At 44.1% G+C, this 22,245-nt stretch overlaps 1 protein-coding gene across 3 annotated transcripts in view; it reads left to right on the top strand.

The window, feature by feature from the left end:
* The first annotated feature begins 3,566 nt into the window (after positions 1-3,566).
* Positions 3,567-22,245, top strand: part of SUCO (SUN domain containing ossification factor) — a 162,530-nt gene continuing 143,851 nt past the window's right edge. For all 3 annotated transcript variants that reach the window (XM_068239885.1, XM_068239884.1, XM_068239883.1), the window contains exon 1: positions 3,567-3,934. In XM_068239885.1, the coding sequence (XP_068095986.1) occupies positions 3,885-3,934 (50 nt within the window). In that variant the 5' untranslated portion in view covers positions 3,567-3,884. The remainder of the gene's footprint in view (positions 3,935-22,245) is intronic.

The raw sequence follows: 22,245 nt of genomic DNA, 5'->3' as shown, positions 1-22,245 counted from the left end.
TATATGTGTTTTGTTATCACTTCACTGTATTCTATACACTCCCGATGAAGCCCTTCGGAGTGAAAAATGTTGAGTTTGGTGTTAGTGGCACTGTACGTATGAGCACTTAATTACTTTTGTCTGGAGGTCTGGAGATAGGGTCTGCTACTAGCCTACAGCATAGTAGTACCCCTCCAGATCATTATACACTGTGGCTGAGAGTCAATGGGTATTGGGGTCTAGTGACAACCGCCCCTGATAGTGCAAACAGGGGTGGTGGGGGATCGACCATGACCTCCCTGTACTTACTCCTCATTGACAGATATGTGACACAGCCAGACCAATTTTTAGGCTGCCAAGCATTAGCCTTTTGAGTCCCCCAGCCTTCAATGTACATTATTATATGCTCTACCATCGGGCATGTACTGAAGTTTGTAATAAGTGCATGGAAACTATTGCCTAGATTTGCCTTTGTTTTTATTGCGTTTTTTAATAAATCAAATATATTTTTACGTTATGAGAGCGTCTTTTGCTTTTATTCTAAGCTTGGATTCACCATAACCCTAAGGGCCCTTTTACACTTAATCAGTTGGTACGCGTTAGTACGCATTTTTTCCATAGCAGTGCAAAAGATTTCAGTTAAAACGTGTTAAGTGTGATAGGTGCCATAGGAAAACATGGGCATTACTTTGAAAATCTTTCTTCCAGTTATAACTGAGAGCAACTGATTAAGTGGAAATGGGCCCTAAGACGTGGCGTTTAGCTAGCGGGATTTGCCTTAGAGGCTTTGAGGTGGCCAATATCCCAGAAGCAAGCACGGGCCAGGTTCTGGCTGCTATACCTGGTGAGTCTGGATATAAAGGTTGGTGCGCTGCAGGCCACCCATATGCTGTGTTTTGTGTACCATCCAGAGCAACTATTTGGGAACAGGAACCTCTATGGACTGTTTAAGCCAGTTGGTGTGAACTAGTCCATAAATATTGCATGTAGTGCTTTATCCATTCCTAACTGCTTTCATTATATAAGGATGCCGGCTAGCCTACCTACTCACTTGCATGCTATTTTGGCAGTTGAACTAAGCAACTTCTGTTCAGTAAGTACTTTCGAAAATAATGACAAAACAAGGATGAACACCACTCACCACATCACCTGTCCAACCAGGAGCAGGACCAGAGGCTGCCAAACCGAGCAGACATCAGAGGAAGAAGGGAGAGATCTGCTCAACCGGTGTATAAAAAGTCTGATCTTTATTCACAAATATGCACACTGCACACTGCAAAAAGTTAGCTCACGCATATCGGAGCTCCACACTTGCTTAGTCATAGCTATGACTAAGGGGCAAGTGTGAAGCTCCAATATGCATGAGCTAACTTTTTGCTGTGTCCAGTGTGCATATTTTTGAATAAAGATCTGACTTTTTATACACTGGTTAAGCGGATCTCTCCCTTCTTCTTTTGAAAATAAAAAAAAATCTGCATTAAGGAAATGGACTACGGTACTTTTTAGATTTTTACTGCCGACTTTAGGTCTCGGCAACATAGGAAAAAAGTACCATAATTTATAGTGCATTGTATTCTAGAACAAGCTCACATCTTATACATACATTTAAAATTTAGCAATTTTTTTTGCGATGGTGGTCCTTTAACTGAATTCAAAAGCTCAGCTACTTGATATTGATCATAACCTAGTCCGTCAATACTGGGTGTCAAAGATTCCTACCACTCACGTGATTGGTACAGGTGTGGAAAATAGACAGGAAAGGTCATCACTGCTCTCGTCATTGCAATAAAAATTGGATGTGTGTACACACTCTTAAGCTAGGTTTACAGTAATCAGTTGCATAACAAACGCATTATAATGAGGGCTCTTTTCCACTAGCAGTCGCTAGCGTTCACGCTGAACGCTAGCGATTGCTGAATCGCAAAAGTACAAAAATTTGCGGCGATTTCCCGACGTTTGCGGTCGCGATTTTGCTATGCTATGCACTGCATAGCAAAATCGCGGCAATAATCGTTCCGCCGCGCGTTCGCGTTCCTGTAAAAAAACGAATCGCGGTAGTGGAAATGACCTACCGCGATTCCTATGTTAAAAAGCAAACCGTAGCGATTGTAAAATCGCTAGCGGTTTGCGACTTTCCGATTCAGCCAGCGCAAGATCCACCGACTCCGACTGCACAGTTTAGGATTCCAACGACTCCGACTCTTCAGTTTAGGATTCCACCGACTCCGACTCCTCAGTTTAGGATTCCACCGACTCCAACTCCTCAGTTTAGGATTCCACCGACTCCGACTCCTCTGATTTGCATATTACAATCTTGCTAAAACGCCGCTATCCCGCGACTAAACGGGGGTCCCTTCACCCCCAAACCCACCCCCGCAAACCTTGGTCGTAAATCTTCTTTTCCTGGAGGCAGGGCTAACGGCTGCAGCCCTGCCTCTAGTCGTGTCTATCAGACGCGCATCGCCGCCTCTCCCCCACCCCTCTCAGTGAAGGAAGACTGAGAGGGGCGGGGGAGAGGCGGAGATACGCGTCTGACGGACACGCGTGGGGCAGGGCTGCGGCGGTTAGCCCTGCCCCAATGCGGAAGCGCTCCCCCGCTGTACGGAGGGGATTTGGGAGTGAAGGGACCCCCGTTAAGCCGCGGGATAGCGGCGTTTTAGCAGGGGCACACATGCCCCTGCCATCTATGAGGTCTGAAGCGAGATTTAAGGTCCGTACACACGCCGGACTGGAGGCAACGACGGGTCCGTCGTCACCTCCCGCTGGGTGGGCGTTCCAACGACAGTCCGGCGTGTGTACGCGCTGTCGGCGCCTGTTTCTGTCTGAGCGATCCGCCCGCAACAGGCGTATCAGTCCGCCGACAGCGCGTACACACGCCGGACTGTCGTTGGAACGCCCACCCAGCGGGAGGTGACGACGGACCCGTCGTTGCCTCCAGTCCGGCGTGTGTACGGACCTTTATTCTCGCTTCAGACTCTCTTTAAAAATACATTTAGAATAAAAAAATCTTAGCAAAATGTACCACTCAAGCAAAGCCTAATTGGTGGAGGAAAAAACAAGATATAGATCATTTGGTTGTGATAAGTAGTGATAAAGTTATTGGCAAATAAATGGGAGGAGCGCTGAAATGATGCATAAGGTGAAAAACACTGAAGGCTGAAGTAGTTAAATATAAGTTTGATCACAAAAACAAATTTTGTTTTAGTTATTCACACAGGTCTGTACATCAGTTCTGAAAGCACATTTGGAAGGAAGAATGAGGGGCAATTTCTCTGAAGAAGGGACAATTGTGATATGGTTTGACGTGCGGGCAGCACAGGAGGCTGCCTGTCAGCTCCAGACATCAACATGTGGGAAGAGGAAGAGCGCTGCACCATGTGGGAAGAGAGTCAGCGCTGCACACGGGATGCAATTCATCCTGTAGGAATCCTGGCATTCTCTGCAGCCATTCCCAGGTCTCACTGATCTGTCACTGCTCTGCCCTTCCCCTAATAAGCTCCCCTGCGGCTGACCCTCACTCATCATCACTAATGACAGCAGAGCCACCACTGGGGGCACGTATACTGGCAGCGCTTCCTGCTTCCACACAAGCTCCCTTCATGCGAATGGTACCGCCCACCATTCGGGACAAACCAATGCTCTATGAGACGGTAGGGGAGGACGTGGAGGTTGGCCTGTGATTTGCCATCGCTCTTCCTACTGACGCGTCTGCTTCCACCTCAGCGGCCGTGCTGTGGAGGTGCTCGTAGGGTAACGGCCGCGCTGGCCGTGTGTTCGCGTGGTAAGCGCTGGGAAGGGCGGAGTCACCGCTCGTGGGATTTGCTGGACGGCGGCCTCCCAAGCTTTATTCCTGACACAGTACCGGAGATGCCGGGGAGGATGCCGGGAGACGCAGCCGGGGAAAGATGACGAAGCGGCTGATTCTGATAGGCTGCCTCCTCCTCGTCTTCTTATGGTGAGAGCTGGTGCCCTGGCCATGACATGGGGTGATGTGGCTGTGTGCTGGGCTGCTGATGCTTCTTCTGATTAGACCTATAGGATATACTAAACAGGAATAAAGTGGCATTACAACTCTATACTTCTACCCAAGTGTGGTTCAAATATTTTTGGAAGAGTCTGAGCAATAATCCAATGTACTTGTGTTGCTGATTTTAGCTTGGTTATAAAATACAAGCATTTCACTTCTGTTGTTTACATTAACCGGATAACTCCTCACTAGCTCTTTTACTCACTTATATTATTGTTTACTGATGTGCTGATGGTGTGATGAAAAAAGGGCTGAGAGGAGTACGTTAGGACCCCCTTACATTGGTTAGCTGTGTGATTTGGAAGAATTGCACCACAGCCGAAAAGTCGCATCACGTGGTGCGACCAATGAAGGAAAAAAAAAATTAGCAGGTGACTTACGGTGCCCTTCCAGGAGTCGCAGGGTAATGTGCTGCAGCTTGCGCGTTTCTTCTGCGGTGCACGACACTCTTACGGCAGTGTGTTGTCTCATTGTCTTTAATGGCCACGGCGATGAGCTGTGGCGGGGGAGAGTACCGCTATATGGTAAGTGTAGGGCCTAAATGTAAGAAAAGTCAGTACTTCTAGAACAGTGATCAGCCCTCACTATAGTATTGGCATAGAATAGCAGTTTACATTTTGTGTGTAACTGTAATGATATGAGTACCTGCATTTTCAAACTTATTATATTTGTATGGTACTTATATTTAATTGCATGAAAAGTTCAAGATTACTGCTAATGTGTCTACTCCCCATTTGATTTTTTTTTCTTTTGTACCAAAGAAGCAAAATCTAAATGTGTGATATGCCTATGTAAAGGCCATACATAGCACTTTCGTCATGTTCAAGAGTATCCGTTCAGAATAATATATTTGGTTTCCATGGTTATGCTATTATATTTATTGCTACACACTGGCAATATTATCTCAGTACACATTCTTTAACTTGTAAAGCGCTTATGCATTTAGCTGATAGTTGTTTAATTTGTATATGGACGGTACTGTGAATTTTCCATAATTTATGTTGTAGTAGGTTGTTTCCCAAACTTTTACGCATGCCTGAAGTGTGTTGAAACTTTAAAATACAGTGGGGTGCAGGAGCACTTCTTAAGTCTGGTACACACCTTCAATTTTGATTACCCAATTTCACTATCGCCATACAATATGAGGGTCAACCGATTTTTGAATACTATGAACAGATTGCATAGGTAAACTTTCAATTCTACATGGAGCTGGTAAAATTGGTCAGTTGGTCAATCATAATTGAAGGTGTGTACCAGGCTTACCACGCTTCCTGCTGCTTGTCGTCTTTGGGGTCCACCCTCCTTCTCTATTCTCCCTCCTCCCCGAACAAGTGCTTCTTAAATGGCCATGCCCAAGGTCCAAAATGCTCATGTAGTTTGGAACTTGGGCTCATCCTCTTTCTTTCGAACACTAGCATTCCTTTTACGTAGCATGTGTATTTTGTGCAGACAGCGCATGGCAATATTACTGTAATTACTGCCAGCTGGTTACTGCGATTTGGGCTATTCTGGTGACCTGCGGTACTTGATTAATGCGAGCATTGCTATGGTAATAGCATTATTATTGTGCGTTACTGTGGCAACACTCATGGTACTCTAGTACCGCGGGTCAGTAGTTATGTAAATCAACCCCAATGTATGTATTGGCATCTGTTTGCTGTGGCAAAGTAAATCCTGTCATTACCAGTAAATGTAGTAAACAAAACACAGTTCATGTATTAGAAAGATGTCATTATACCTGATGTCATTCTCATCACCTGACAGAATGCCTCACCTGGCCAAGTTCCTTATTTGTTTTTCCTTGCTCTATTATTCTCCAAATAGACAAAAAACAAGTTGTGGAATTTTATCCAAGAGCCTATTTATTTAACTTTTTTTTTTTTCTCTAGTAACGAGCATAAAACTTTTTTTAACTGGTAAAGCTCCAATGAATGCTATTATTAACTTGCCAAACTTTAACCCTGTCCTTTAGTGCCATGTCACATTATGGGCTCTGTAAAACCCTTCAAGGAGTCTGACCTTTGAGCTCTTTTTTTGCTCCACAGAACCTTGCAATTCTAATGAGCCCCATGCAGAGTTCCAGCTCTCAAGGGAATTTATACTCCTTGGGCTCTATTCACAAAACTTCTCATTAATGACTTATCACCTGATTGATAAAAATAACCTTTCAGCACATTTACAAGCAAAATAATCACTCAAAGTAGTTTCTGATTAACCTCATTTCAACATTACTGTATATACTCGAGTATAAGTCTAGAAATTTAGGTCCGATTCACTTAACCCTTTTGGCGGTTCATTTTTTTTCTGCCAATTGGGCAGAAATCCATTTTTAAAAAAAAAAAATTTTTGTTTCATGTAAAGCTACCAGAGTGGTAGCTACATGAAACACCACTAGAGGGCGCATGTGTCCCTCTAGTGCGATCATCGCCGGCATCAATAGCAAACGGGAGCGCGTATATAACACGTTCCCCTGTTTGGCTTCTCCTGTCGCCATGGCGACGATCGGAATGACGTCATGGATGTCAGCCGACGTCCTGACATCAGACGCCTCCGATCCAGCCCATAGCGCTGCCTGGAACTCATTGGTCTGGGCAGCGCAGGGCTCTTGCGGGTGGGGGCCCTATTCCGCCGCTGTGTGCGGGCGATCGCCGCAGAGCGGCGGCGATCAAGCTGTGCGTGCGGCTAGCAAAGTGCTAGATGCGCGTACAGCACTTTGGGGCGAATCGCCCCACCAGAAGCTGAGATAGCCTCTTGCGCGGCATAGCCTGAGCTCAGCTCGGGCTTACCGCTAGGAAGGTTAATAAAGGTATGGGGGTCGACTTATACACAAGTCACAGGGAACAATGAGAACACTGAGTAATGTGTGTACTAATAGTAACATTCCCATTTGCAGCAATTTACCCTGTGGTAAGTGATACTTTGAGGAAGGGAAATGCCAAAAAACACAAGTTTCAAAGTCCTGGCCACAACAATTAACATGGAAAGGGGCAGGGGGGAAATATTGGGCTGCATAAAAGGGAGAAATTGCAGCACTTGGGGGGCCTGGAGGAGGTATTGGCTGCACTTAAAACGGAACTGTAAATTGCTGTAAATCAAACCGTTTCACTTACCTGGGGCTTTCCCTATCCCCCAGCAGCCGTCCTGTTGCGCGCAGTTCCTGCATGTGTTTGCCGTTTAATTACAAGTCAACGGCAACTGCGCTGGAGGGGGGGGGGGGCTACGCATAGCATTGTTTGCATTCCTGCCCACTAAAGCGTCCTGCGCTGTTAGTGCAGGACGCTATTGCGGGCTGGAACACGAAGAAAGCTTCACCAAGCCCGGTAACAAAACTGCAACCCGGTGGGAGAACGGAGGAACGTGCGGACAGGATGGCTGCTGGGGACTTGGGGAAGCCCTAGGTAAGTGAAACTGTTTGATTTACAGTTCTGCTTTAAAGAGACACTAAAGCCAGTTTAAAAACTGCTTTTTACCTTTTATTTATGTGAGGCATGTTTACCCCTGTTAAAACGCCTCTATCCTGTGGCAGAACGAGGGGTCTTTACCCCCCAAATCCCCTGGCGCACACTGCGGGGAGCGCTTCTGTGAGAGGCCGAGCTTTCAGCTGTAGCTCTGCCTCTACACGCGTCTATCAGCGCTGATCGCCACCTCTCCTTGCCCCTCTGTCTTCCTTCACTGGAAGGGGGGGGGGGGGGGTGTTGGAATCCGCAGCTGATTGACGCGCATGGAGGAAGAGCTGCAGCCGAAAGCTCTGCCTCCAGGAGCAGCAAATTCCACGACCAAGAAAGTCATGGATTTTGCACAGGGTATTTGAGGGGTAAAGACCCCTCGTTCTGCCGCAAGATAGCGGCATTTTAACGGGGCAAACATGCCTCACTTAAATAGGTAAAAAGCCTTTATTAAACTGGCTTCAGTGTCTCTTTAAGGGACAGGAGGAGTTAATGGCTGCAATACTGTATGCAATGCAGTCAGTAACCTTTCCTGGTCCCCGATTGCAGTCATTAACTTTGCTGGGTAGACTTATACTTGAGTCAAGAAAAAATTCCAGCTTAAGAGGGTTGAATATTGGAGTTGACTTGTACATGAGGTTGACTTGTATTCAAGTATATAGGGTACTTTTACTTAAATTAATTGTATTATCTTTTTGCTCTTTGGAAGGTTAAAAATGTAACATAAGGTGAAAACAGGTTAAAAAGCTTTGTGAATCATGCCCATTGCAGAGCGAGTGAAACTGCCAAGTTGAAATTAGCATAAAATCATCACTACTTGCAGCTGACTAAGTAGTAAACCATACCAGCGCATAATACCAATTTATGGGCAATCCATCCACATATCAGTATTTTCTTAGCATGTGGGAGGAAATTGGAGCACCCAAAAGAAACTCTTGTTAACAGTGAGAAAAGATTTAACCTCCATGTAGATTGTCTTGGCCAGGAATCCAACTGTCAGTCTTTGCCACTTGTAGTATTAAAATGATCCCTTGTACCTCACGCTTGCACTACCAAACACCTAACTGGAACATTGCCTTCTGTAAAATGTCCAACCATACACCTACAAACTCAAACAGTACTGCCATACTTTTTGTTGTGTTTTCTGCACGTAGCTGCCACTAGGGTTAGCTTATTTAAGTACAAAGTGGTTGTAAGTCCTGCAGTGTCCCAGACACATACCGTATAATAAATATACTGTAAGAAAGATAAAATCATCTATACTTGCAGCTGACTGGAAATCTGTTTATACAGCTATGGGTCGCTGCTAGGGAGACTGTAATCGGAAACTGCACTGATTAGGCCGCAGCTGCATCTAAAAATGTATAGATTACGCCTGTTGTCCATATGTCTTTTGAATTGTAGATGTCGCAATTTTTTTTTTTTATTATTTTTTTTTATGCAACAGGTTAGAAGCATGTGGTTCATGTGCATTACGTGTTTTTTTTTTTCCCCTAGAGTTATGCATTTGTTTGTTCTTGCGTACGTTAAGTATCTGAGAGGCTTAGTTCACTGCCCTATATTTTTGATGGAATAGGTAGCAGGCAAAAAAGGGGCAGATCCTGCAATGATTTTCTGCGGGACGACTTATGCCAATAAGTTTTTGATAAACAGTCTGTATTTTTGTTTTTATGACAGTGGAGGCATTACCATTGATCTGATAAAATGGCATACAACCATTTCACAATGACAAGCAATCTCGCAATGGACGGTGCTGCCCATTGTAATGTGGACTTATCTTAAAGTGAACCTGAACTGAGTAAAATTATTCAAAATAAACACATGATGTACCTGCCAATGAATATTACACACTTACCTCGCCGTCCGTTCCTCTCCGATCTCACCATTTTCTTCTTATGATTCCTTCCATTTCTGACAAGATTTTGTCAGAACTTAAATATCAGTTGCTGTCAGTTAGAACTGAAAGGACAACTGATGTGCAAGGTAATGTCCATGTTTCCCTACGGCTCAAGTGGGCACTATTCCAGTTTAGCAGTGTGCTGACCAGTAAGCTGGTATGGGTTAATGGCCATTTTCAAAATGGAGGATGGAGAATTCTATTGATCACAGTGGATAAACAGTACGCAGGAGAGAAGAAAGATAATGTGTAGACTACACAGGAGGTAAGTATGACGTGTGTTTGTTTTAATCTTACTTTACATTTTCTGTTCAGATTTACTTTAAACATATGTCAGATAATGTTATCAAACCTAGGAATCAGCCTGTCCAGCATTCATATTGAAATGTCCACACTATAAATGCATGCATATACAGTATTTATGCTGTTGTTCAGTTAAGATACCAAGCCTCTGATATTTCTTGAAGTATTCATAAAGGTGACTATTAACAGTACAATATTTTCCTGATATGCAATCATTCATGATATGTTGCAGCGATGTGTAATATGTTGGCGCTTTATAAATACAATAAATACATTTTCTTTGATTCTAAGTGATCGGAAGGCGATTATCGGTTGCTCCCATGAATGGGTTGATTAGGGTGCTTTTTGTCTTTAGATATGGTAGTGAAATGCAATATTCCAGTTGACAAAATTGTGGATTCCAATTGGCCATAGAATAATTTCACTTCAGTTTCCTCCACATACTGCATGGTTTTCTCCTGTATTAAAGATGGCAACTTTTTAAAGTGTACTTGTTAATAAGAACAATGTGTCCAGGGTAGATACTCTCCTTAGTAGAGGAAAGCCTCTGAATAATCCAGAGTCTTCCCCTGTCCTTCTTGTCCTTACTGATCCAACGCTAGCACCGTCCGATCCTATTTGACAATGGCTTGTCAAGTAGGTTCCGTGCGCCCTGGCTTTTGTTCACGTTTGGCCACACTGTGCAAGGCAGCTCATGCTTGCAGAGCTGCTAATGCTTAGTTTTTATCGCTGTGCACGTGCGGCTTTGTGCTATTGTTAGAATGTCCGTACGCTAGCGTAGTGTGGCCACACTTGCACATGGAGGGAGCATGGCCGCAAACTTTGAGGGTCCTGGGTAGTGCTGGAAGTCTGGAGGAGGACATTAGAAGCCTCTGAAGGATCCAGAGACTTCCATCTACCGAGGTAGGTATCTGCCTACACCTACAAATTTCAGATGCCTTAAAATGCCTTCAGGCAGTGATTATATATTTCACATTTTATGCATAGATGTTTGTTATTTTTTTCTTTAGTTATCTTAATTTTCACCTTTTTTAATATTGGGAGTTGGGCAGATTTTAGATTAAACCCGGCAGAAGCAGCCATTAACCCCCTTGCCGGTCCAATTCCTGCAGCAAGGGGGCACCGCAGCACTTTTTAAAAATTATTTATTTATTTTTTTAAATCATGTAGTGAGCCCAGGGCTCGCTACATGATAGCCGCTGAGCAGCGGCATCTCCCCACCCACTCCGATCGCCTCAGGCGATCAGAGTAAGCAGGAAATCCCGTTCAGAACGGGATTTCCTGCTGGGCTTCCCCGGTCGCCATGGCGACGGGGCGGGATTACATCATGGACGTCAGAGGGAATCCCGATCCACCCCTCAGTGCTGCCTGGCACTTATTGGCCAGGCTGCGCAAGGGGTCTGGAGGGGGGGGGGGGGGGCGGCGGGTAGCGGCGAACCGGCGGCGATCGTACTATGCACGCAGCTAGCAAAGTGCTAGCTGCGTGCAATTAAAAAAAAAATATGCAAATTGGCCCAGCGGGGCCTGAAAAATCCTCCTACGCAGGTTACCCCGAGCTGAGCTCAGGATAACCGGCAAGGAGGTTAAAGACTGACTGTCTTGGGCGAGAATCTAGATTAGGGGTGCCCAATAGATAGATCATGAAGGTCTACATGGTAGATCGTGACCGAACTACATTTTCCATTCTGTATATACAATTGTGCTCCTAAAATTGTACATGGGTAGATAACTTTGACTTGCTAATTTTTAAAAGTAGCTCACAGGCCGAAAAAGCGTGGGCACCTCTGATTTAGATTGTGTTTAGCTGTCCGATACGTAGTCGAGATATCCAGTGTGCCAGGTCATTTCACCCAACGATATTGTTCTCTCCTTCGCTTCTCCCCTGTCCCATGCCACACATCTCTCTGCCACGCTTCATAGTTGACAAAAGCATAACTCTAGCGTGTAGGTTATCAACGTGTCTGTACAGCCTTGGCTAAGAACTGGTGCCCAGGGGATTGTGTCACAACCACTGCCGGGTGACATTAGTCTTAGAGAAGCTCCAGTGAAAATAATGTAATAAAGTGCTTAATGTTTACAATTATGCATAAATGATTTAGTCAGTGTTTGCTCATTGTAAAATATTTCCTCTCCCTGATTTACATTCTGACATGGATCATATGGTGAAATTTTTACTGCTGGCAGGTGATGTCACTGGAAGGAGATGCTGCTTGCTTTTTTCGACAATTCTTTCCCACAATGCAACAAGGCTCCCACAGTGTGATGTCAGGACCTAAGAGCTGTGAGGCGCTGTCATCACACTGTGGGAGGGGTTTCACCACAAAATCAGCCATACAGAGCCCCCTGATGATCCGTGTGAGAAAAGAAATAGATTTCTCATGGGAAAGGGGGTATCAGCTACCAGGACTGTGGAGTCGGAGTCGGGGCAATTTTGGGTGCCTGGAGTCGGAGTCGGGAAAAAATGCACCGACTTTGACTCCTAATGAATTTAAACTGTAATTAAAATAGAAAATATTATAAAATGTTCTATTTCTCAGATAATAGTCATCATAAATAATTTATACATACAGTAATAGCTGTGCTTAGTCCACAAAAATGAAATAAACCAATCAAAATGAGTTACTTGTGCTGCTTCAATAAAGCAGTCCCCGTATTTTTAAAGTCAGATATACACATCTGATTGTGACTGTATATATGATGTGTCCACAGGAATCTCTTATATATATATATACACGACATAACATCTATGCTGTAAGTATAAAGCCTGATGTTTAGCCGTGTCACTAATAGAGATGGTCAATGAGGTGGAAATAATTCTGCGTTGATTCTGATTTATGCAAATGTACGCACTCTTTGCTCATGAAATCAAATAATTCGATATGTTGTTAAAAGTTGGTTTGGTGACTACGGATTAAATGGTACCTGAGAAGGATGAAAAGAAAAGTTTTATACATACCTGGGGCTTCTTCCAGCCCCCTTCAGGCTAATCAGTCTCTTGCTCTCCACCTCCACCACCTGGATCTTCTGCTATGAGTCCTGGTAATTCAGCCAGTCAGCGCAGTCCGGCCGCATGCCGCTTCCACAGCCAAGAGCGTTCTGCACCTGCGCAACAGTGCTGCGCAGGTGTAGTACGCTCCCGGCAGCGGAGTGTGTGCATGCGCACTACGCCAGACTGGCTCAAGTACCTGGACTCATAGCAGAAGATCCAGGTGGCGCAGGAGGACAGCGAGGGACTGATTAGCCTGAAGGGGGCTGGCGGAAGCCCCAGGTATGTATAAAACTTTAATTTCATCTGGTTTACTTTGTTACACAGTAGTACTATACTCTACATATGCACTCTCCACAGAGCTGCAAGGAATCCACTGAGAATGTTGTGCACATTGAACACAGAGGTGTTGTCTATTACCCATAAACCCGGATCAGATTGTGCATGAAGAATGTGTAAGAGGAAGAATCTCCTTATTCCGCTGCAGAGTACCTGCACATCAATCTTATATGTACCCACAGTTACATTGCCTAGGGCCTTATAGATGTTCTTTGTTCTGGTCTGTACCTTTTTACAAGTACTCTTACCAAGGACTAGTTTTAGTTTATGACTAAAGGGAATAAATATGGCAGTCTCCATATCCTTCTCACTTCAGTTGTCTTTTAAAATTCCTAAGCGTTGGCAGTTAAGAGACGAATTTCATGTTACATACTTTCAATCAACAAGATTGTAATATGCAAATTAGAGGAATCGGAGGAATCCTAAACTGAGGAGTCAGTCGGTGGATTTTTGTACCGACTCCACAGCCCTGTCAGCTACTGATTGTGATGAAGTTCAATTCTTGGTTACGGTTTCTCTAAGTGTACGCTTGATTATCCAGTATGTGTGTGAAGTGTAAGGTGTAGGCTATTAGAAGAGTTGCATCCTGTATGATAATACAGAATTATTTTAAAGTGACAAATATTTTAGAGTTGTGTATAGTGTAGGCTTTAGCTGTTTTAACAGTACTGTACTTGCTGTATCCACTCCAAGCTGGCTGTCATTTTCTAATTTTGTGTCTTTGAAATCTTATCCAGTGCAACTGCCAATAACTGTGGCACACTAGCAGTAACTTGTCACTGCGGAGAAATGCATTGTGGCCAATAGGAATGCATAATGAGATGCAAATAATTGTGAGTTGATTCAAGTTTATGCTTGAGATGAAATTTGATTTTGCACATTCTTGTTGACCTTGAGTGACCCTCTAAAAGGATATCCGAGCCAAAAGGCTCTGGTAAAAAATGTAAAATGCTGGGCTTAGGGGGTTAAATATATCTATATTCACCATGCCTCTCGTTTCCTGCAGTCAGCCGCCGGTCTTCTCCTATACCTCCCGGTGTCCTGGCCACTTAGCTGACCTTTAACCAGGATAGTCTTCACTTCTTTCCGGCGCAGAAGTACGCACACTCCCCCGCCTCCTAATTTCTAGCGTCTGCGCTCCACTGAAAAGCAAGCGTCAAATGCTAAATCATTAGCATCTGACACTTGCTTTTTAGTGGAGCGCAGACGATAGGACGGAGGAGGCGGGGGAGTGTGTGTACTTCTTGCCGTAATTATGTGCCGGGTAGAAGCGAAGACCATCCGGGTTAAAGGTCAGCCAAGTCGCCAGGACAACGGGAGGTATAAAAGACCTGCAGCTAACTGCGGGGAACGAAAGGCGCGGTAAGTATCGATATTTTTTAACCCCCTAAGCTGTGCATTTTCCTTTTTTTTTTATTATTTTTTTTTATTTTTTACTAGAGCCTTTCAGCGCTGGTATCCTTAAAGCTGGATTTTATTACCTGCTGTATATCCAGCAAAGCTAATGGCTGCTCTTGGGGACCAGGAGAGGTTAATGGCTGAACTGAATACTATTAAAAAAAAGTTTCACTTACCTGGGGCTTCTGCCAACCCCTTGCAGCCTTCCTATCCCGCGCTGGTCCTCTACCATCCTCCGTTCTCCCGCCGCCAGCTATTTTAGTTACCGTCGACTTGTAAGTGGACGGCGCCTGTGAGCCCCGCGTATCTTTCTCATCATTCCTGCCCGCAATATCATTCTGCACTAATAGCGCAGGGTGATATTGCAGAGGGGAATGCAAAGAAAGATGCGTGTGGCTAGGGGTGCGCAGGCGCAGTTGCCGCGTTGACTGTAACGAAACTAGCTGGCAGCGGGAGAATGGAGGACCAGCGCAGAGGAGGTCACCGATATTGGAACACCTGTGTGCATTCATTCGTTTCAGGCTTTGAGAATCTGTGTATGTAGCATAACTTCCCTAGGAATAATTGATTAATTTAGTATGAAAAGTTGCCTGTTGAATCTGAGAGGAGAGTTCTATGCATAAGCTAATGTCTGACAAGCTACATGTAAGTTCCAGAAGAGCATTCAGCTTCCTGTATACTACATGAGTGCAGTTTTTCAGCTTTAATATGAAAGTGGTTATTACATTGAAACTGATGTATAGTGTGTGAGTCAGAGAATGGCAGCCACCATATGACAGGTATCAACTTGGTGAGAGATTCCTGAACATGAATCAGACTGGCAACACAACAAGAACTGACTAATTTGAAGTGCAACAGGTGCCATGTGCTTATGAAAGTACCATTTGCTGTAATAGGCACGTGGTTGTAAATTAAATACTACTAAAAATGATTTGCACATTATCCTTGCATAACTTCCTGTTCTTTATTATATGGCTGTAGTGTAGTATCTCCTCATCCTACATGTGAACCAGTTCTTCGAGATTGTATAGGAATGTGTAATGATCCTAGTCGGAATGGCTTGTGCAGTTTGTCTTTTTGTTACATATGGTACTTTGTGCTGTCCTTTTAAATCCTCTCCCCAACTTCAGATTCTTGCTTCCTGACAATAATGCAGTGCAGCCCTGCCAGAGGAGGAGAAGATGATTGACAGCAGCAGCAAAGGTTTCAAGACTTTTCTGCAGCTTCATAAAATCTATGCATTTTTCTATTTAATACCTTATAGTTATTGCATTATGGTGATAGTTATGACATATAGGGCAAAGCATTTCAGGGTAGAGGAGCTTAAAAAGTGGTGCTGTGTTTAGTAGATTTTGTGCTCTTTTCTATCTGATGGCACACAGTAGGTTTAAAAAATGTGGGCTGCTTTAACAAAGATGTAATCACTATGAAATCTTCCAGGGATGTATTAACACCTGCAAGCCAGCTGATAAATGTGATTGATTTTTGGATAGCTTACCAATTATTGTAAAACTGCAATCAAGTATGGCAATAACTCGGGCTGGTTTTCGAGAATGGCAGAAGCTTATAAATTTGGATGTCTCAAATGCCAAGCCATAGATATCTATGCATACCTCTGACAATGTGAGAGGATGCAGAGATTCCAGAGGAAAAGCTATGGTTAGCTTAGGCAGGCAATGATGGGGAGAGAATCTTGCCTGTGTACAGTTGTTGCTCAAACAATTCCCCCTCGATTGCCCCCCCTCCCCCAGCTCCTCCTTCTCCATGTCACTCTGTCCAGCGCAATGTGTTGCTGCCCTCTCTACCCTCTCCATAGCAACAAATGCGCCGCTAGTCTGCAAGTTAGTGATGCGTATCTACTGCATCAGGCCCTGAACTGTAGCCTGAATGATCAGTGCAATCTATAGTGTGTACTTAGCCAAAGGCATTGTTCTCCACCTACCCTGCCTGCACACGCGCACACACACGCATCTGTACAGTCTTGGCCTCACACTGTTGTCCGCAAGCTTGAGTCTCAATCCCTCTCTGGCAAGTTTATGGGAAGTTGCACAGTGAAAAGGCAAAGAAACTGTCATTGGTACTGTATATACTTGTGTTTTTCTCATCATGCTATATGCCACTTCAAGTACACGTTAAGGACATGCCTGTAATGCTTTGTAATGTACCTGTGCTTTTCATAATTATGAGACTATATTTTGAACGTTCCTTTAGATTTTTCAGTTAATGTGTTTCTAATCTTTGTAAAAGATTCCCAGGTAGGGCAGTGTGGTGCTGTCAGATAATTATGCACCTCTTCATTAGCCGGCAGAGGATGGCCTGACACTTGGCTTCAGACACGTAACATTCCTACAGAGCAGCAGGCTGACAGAAATGTTGCCAGCAAGTAGTTCCAGCTCTATATTCTGCGTCACTGTTTATACAACTACAGTGATGAGCACAAGAGTGGTGTTTTTGTAATCCAGATATCACACCTGGACCCATATGCCATTAAAGGAAAACTGTGGTGAGAAGAATATGGAGTCTGCCATGTTTATTTCCTTTTAAATAATACCAATTGCCTGGCAGCCCTTCTGATCTGTTTGGCTCAGTAGTGTCTGGATAACCCCAGAAACAAGCATGCAGCTAATCTTTTCAGATCGGACAATGTCAGAAAGTATTAAGAGTCAGAAGATAAACAGGACAGCCAGGCAACTGGTATTGTTTTAGGCTGCTTTCACAGTGGGACGTTAAAGTCCCACGTTACAGCAGCCAGTAACGCAGCCTAACTCACAGCACTGTAAAATGAATTGTGCTGTTCACAGTGCCCACATTGCGTTACATAGTAACGCAGCACGTTTTAACAAAGTGCTGCATGCTGTACTGTATACTGGGCTAAGCAGCGTTAGACTGCACATGCTCAGTAATGTTGGAGAAGGAGGTCTCCCCTCCTCCTCTGCGGCCAGCCACATGGCTAATTAATATTCACTGCACGGCAGAGACTCATGGTAGGACTGTAGTGTTGTCCGGATCATGAACGAATCATTCATTTGATCCGGATCTTTTTTGTGAGTCGAATCATCCGGATCATCACAATGAAAGATTCGGTTCACAGTGGATGTCTGTCTGGAAGAAACAGGAACATACAGAATGTACAGTGCAGGGAAAGTCCTGTCCTGCTAGTCATTTCACCCAGTCTGCTTCCCTAGTAAAATGATTCAAATGATTCGGTTCAAAGATCCGGATCTTTTCAATGATCTGATTCAAATGATCCGAATCCTTAAAAAGATCCGGACTTCCTATCACTAACCTGGAGCGGCTGCTTTGAGAGCTGCATAACGCAGCTCAATCTGACGTCCAAATTCAACACCACCATACGTTGCGTTGGGGCACGTTATGCGACCATAAAGTCCTCTAAAACGCAACATCTTGGTGTGTAAGTAGCCTTAAAGGAAATATGGCAGCCCCCATATCCTCTCGCTTCAGTTGTCCTTTACCTTTTTTTTTCTCCTGAGCCTTCTGAAAGTAGATAATTTTTCAACTTTTTTTTAATATACCTATCAACAGTTTGCAATTGAAAAAGTACCAAAAAGAAGTCAAAGTATTTTCTTTCTTGCTAGTGGTTTGAAAGCCATTTTATTGACAAAGGGAGAAAATCACCTAGAAGAAAAAGTGAATTACATATGGGCTCTTGTAGGGAAAATCCTATGGCTTGGAGTTCTACTGTAAATGGAATTTGGTAATTTTATATTGTTCAGCTCTCCTAAAACTCTGCCTACGTTTGTTTAGGTTATGTCTTAAATCCACGCATGAACGAGCACCATAAACCTTTTAAATGTAATATAAACTGTTATTACAAAAATAAGGCATGCCCCCTGCTGACTACTAGGAAAGCCGCTAACAAAGAGACTGTCAGCTCTTGGGTGCGCGTCAGTTACAAAACAAATCGGCTTTATTAAATCACAAAGGACTGAAAAGCTGATTTGTTTTGTATTTGAAGCGCACCCAAGAGCTGACAGTCACTTTATTGTTAGCAGTTATGCTGAATAAAACATTCTTTCACTCTTCAGCAAGTTCTTGGAAGTTTTATGAAATGTAATAGAGACTGTGAGTTGTTTATCCACAGCTGCACTGAATGTTATTTTGTCATCTCCTGATAAAAACTGCTTAGTCAGCAATGTGTCCAGGTAAATCACTCTAGACTTAAAATAATGAAAGCAAGCACAGTGCTTGTAGAGCCTGTGGCCATGTTCAGGTGTATTGTGCATGTCATGACTAGATCTTTATACGCTTTTCCTATCTCTTTAAAGTGTTGTGGTATTCATTACGCCAGGCCAAACAGTTCCTTAACTACTTGAAGACCCAGCCTTTACCCCCCCCCCCCCCCCCCCTTAAGGACCAGCGTGTTTTTTTATGATCTGTGCTGGGTGGGCTCTGCAGCCCCCAGCACAGATCAGGTTGCAGGCAGAGCGATCAGATCACCCCCCTTTTTTCCCCCTATGGGGATGATGTGCAGGGGGGGGGGTCTGATCGCTCCTGCCTGCCCGGGTGTTGCATGGGGGGGGGCACCTCAAAGCCTCCCTCCGTGGCGAAATCCCCCCCCCCCCCCCCTCCCTCCCTCTCCTCCCTCTCCCCCCTGGTGATCGGCGCTGCACAGGACGCTATCCGTCCTGTGACAGGCTGTCCTCTGTCACATGGCGGCGATCCCCGGCGTTTACATTTAGTCTCCTGCGTTTACATTTAGTCTGCGAGCCGCAATCAGCGGCTCGCAAGCTATTCACGGAGGCCCGCTCCGTGATCTAACAGGAAACGGCCGCTCGCGCGAGCGGCCTCTCCTGATTAATTGGGGAGGCACCTGGCGACGCAGATGTGCGTCGCTGGTCCTCCAGCTACCACTTTGCCACCGCACGGTATGAGTGTGCAGTCGGAAAGTGGTTAAAGGGACACTGAAGCGAAAAACCTTAAGAAATAAGTAGCTCTTTTGCATAGATAACTGAAGTTTCTTAACTCTTCCTGTACTGGAAACAACATGACTCATATCTGTGCTACTAATGTTCTATTTCTTAGCTGTACTGCACATACAATTCATTATATAAGTTTATTTTTACTTGATTCTTTTAAGTAACTCTGTAGTGGAACCATGCATATTAATCCACAATTATATCTTGAACCAGATGCATTTAAAGAGGAACTGTAGTGAAAATAACCATTTATTTATTTTTTTGTCACTTTTTTTTTTTATTGATTTTCAATACAACACAAACAGTACAGTTGTATAAAATGTCTTATAAAATAGCAAGATGAAAGTTATTATACGAGGTACAGAAAGGTCTGCAAAAGCAGTAACATTTACACATAAGCAACTTTTTTCCACAATATTCATTTATAAATTACGGTAGTCAGTTTACATTGTGAAATTTATCACAGATGGCCACATCCTTAGTGCTGGCAAGGTGCACCGCTGAGGAATGGTTGTGTGGTGGGGCAACACATCAATATATAGATATACGAAGAGTTTCTGATGCTGAAACCAGGACAATTACAGTAAAAGTGCGTATCCTGCTGAGGGATGCATGCATACGAGCTTGTAGCCAGATCGCGTCCTCTAGGGATCAAGTCCCATGGACAACGCCTTGTTGTCCTATGTCATGGACAAGAAGCTCACCCGGGATCATGGAAGTCATCTCTAATGTGACTTCCCAATATCAAAATTGCTGTGCCACCCACTTGCACATTTTCACTCACAGGGAAAGAATTTATAGTAATAAATGTCATAGATAGTCCCTTTACTGTTTCAAGCTATTCTGTTGAGTGTCATTGGCCCACATCAGTAAGTCAATGGGGAGCTCCGTAGCCAGGTATGCTGTACCTTGCAGGCTTGGTACTGTATGTGACTTCCTGTCATCTCGGCCAGTCATTCTGATCAAAGTAAAAAACTTCTTAGCAAATGAAGCCTTTTTCTTTGTCAATGAAATTTATGTTGGTGAAGGCAGTTTCCTCCACATTTCTCTTTTTGATATAATTTTTAGGAGTGCACATGATTTGCAAATCGCAGTGTTTTAACACAAATCCTTGTGCTCCCTTTACAGTACTGTGTTGGGTGGGATGCAGTTCTTGTGGGATCACAACACTGCCTTATGCATTTTTGGTGTGATTGCCAATCAGTCCAACTGAATGGGGACTTTCAGATGCACGAGACTCGGACCATAGATGGCAGACCAAGTCAGACAGCAAGTCTGTGATGTCCTGCGACTTTCCCTATATGCTGTGTAGATGCTTGCATATAGCAGAAGTGTCAGAACAAATTACTGCTAAATGGCCGCATAGTGTGATTTTTGTACCATACTCAGCCAGCACAACGTGGCTGATATCTGAAAACTCGCATCACAAAATAAATCTGGTGAGCGTCCTATGTTATCACAGTGATTGGAGGATTCATTTTGTTTGCATAAACCTTGTTGAAGTAATTGTGCTGAGCTCATCAGTTCTTCCATTTAATACGGTTACTGAGCTCTAATCTATGGAGGTTTGCCAGAATGACAAATGCTCTGTATATAGTGATGCGGGGGGAACAGACTATGAACTGATTGAATGAACACTGAGAAGGTAATTTTCTGAAATGAAAAGCTGATCCTATCCATGGATATTCTTCTAACAATCCAAATCCAGACATTTTTGCCAAGATAGCTTGGCAGGAGTTAAGCCACGTACAGACTTTTTAATTGTTGCCTAATACTATTGTTGGTTATTTCAGGTGGTAATTTTAAATAAGTAGACCAGCAGTGTATTGTGCTCTATGGAGAGGTGAGGATGAGCAAATGACTCCCTTCTGTGGAAATTACATCGGAGGTTCCTGCAACTACATCAGCAGTCAGGCAAAAGCAATCCACCCATTGGTGAAGGGGGAAAACTGTTATGGAAGGGGTCACCTCTACACACTATAGATTTGCATCCAAAACACTCACAAACAAAAGTTTTGGGACATAAGTATGTGAAGGGAACACTTATCTTGGTAACAAAAGTTTAACCGAACTGCATTGTAGGCCCCAAGGTATCTCAATAGCACATTAAAAATGCATGCTAACAATGTTGCTCATTACTAAAAATCCATTCTACATCTTTTTTACATTTTAAATGTTTTAGATGGTTTTACTGCCCTACTTCCATGACCTGCCTTCCACAAAAAGAGCAGGTAGATAAGGATTGCTGTACTTAGCAGTAGCAATGAGCAGACAAAAGCTTTTTTGCTATTGGTTCTTGGGAGGACAGTCAAAAAGAGCACACTCAGAATGTTTGTATAAGAAATCGGCCGAAGATAGATCTCACCTTTTAGGATCTGCTGGAATTGCCCTTATGGGTATGCCAGGGCTTGGGCTTGCGTCCCTTTTTGCCACGGACCAGGCTTGGCCCCACTCTTTGGCCTTTCTCCCCTGCCTGAATCAGTTACGAGCTGACTACAATCCGTAGCCGCTCAGTGAAGGAGTCTGAGGATGTGGTGATGTGCTCTCCCATGTGTAAGCAGGGGTATGTAGCGATGTGCTATACACTAGTCAGCAGCGAGCGGAGCCTGCACTCTGCAGGTGTTAGCTGGCAATGTCGGGTAGTGGGAGGGAGACTAGCGGTTAGGCAGGGCACTGAGTCTATGTAGGTTTAAATGGGTCATTAGTAACTATGGCAACGCGTTTCAAAGGGGAAAGTATACACCCCTTTCTTAATTTTTTGCCTGATGAAGGGGTGTATACTTCCTCTTCAAAATGCATTGCCATAATTACAATTGCAAATAAACCGTTCAACCCTACAAGGCCTTCGTGTCCTACCTAACTGCTAATCTCCCTCCCCACTACCAGACATTGCTGCTGAATAGTGTACAGCCGTAGCTACCGATGTTTGAAGT

Source organism: Hyperolius riggenbachi, chromosome 6, assembly GCF_040937935.1.
Source record: "Hyperolius riggenbachi isolate aHypRig1 chromosome 6, aHypRig1.pri, whole genome shotgun sequence".
Lineage (NCBI taxonomy): Eukaryota > Metazoa > Chordata > Amphibia > Anura > Hyperoliidae > Hyperolius > Hyperolius riggenbachi.
The sequence above is the reverse complement of the archived record's forward strand: the minus strand, read 5'-3'. Positions and strand labels throughout refer to the sequence as shown.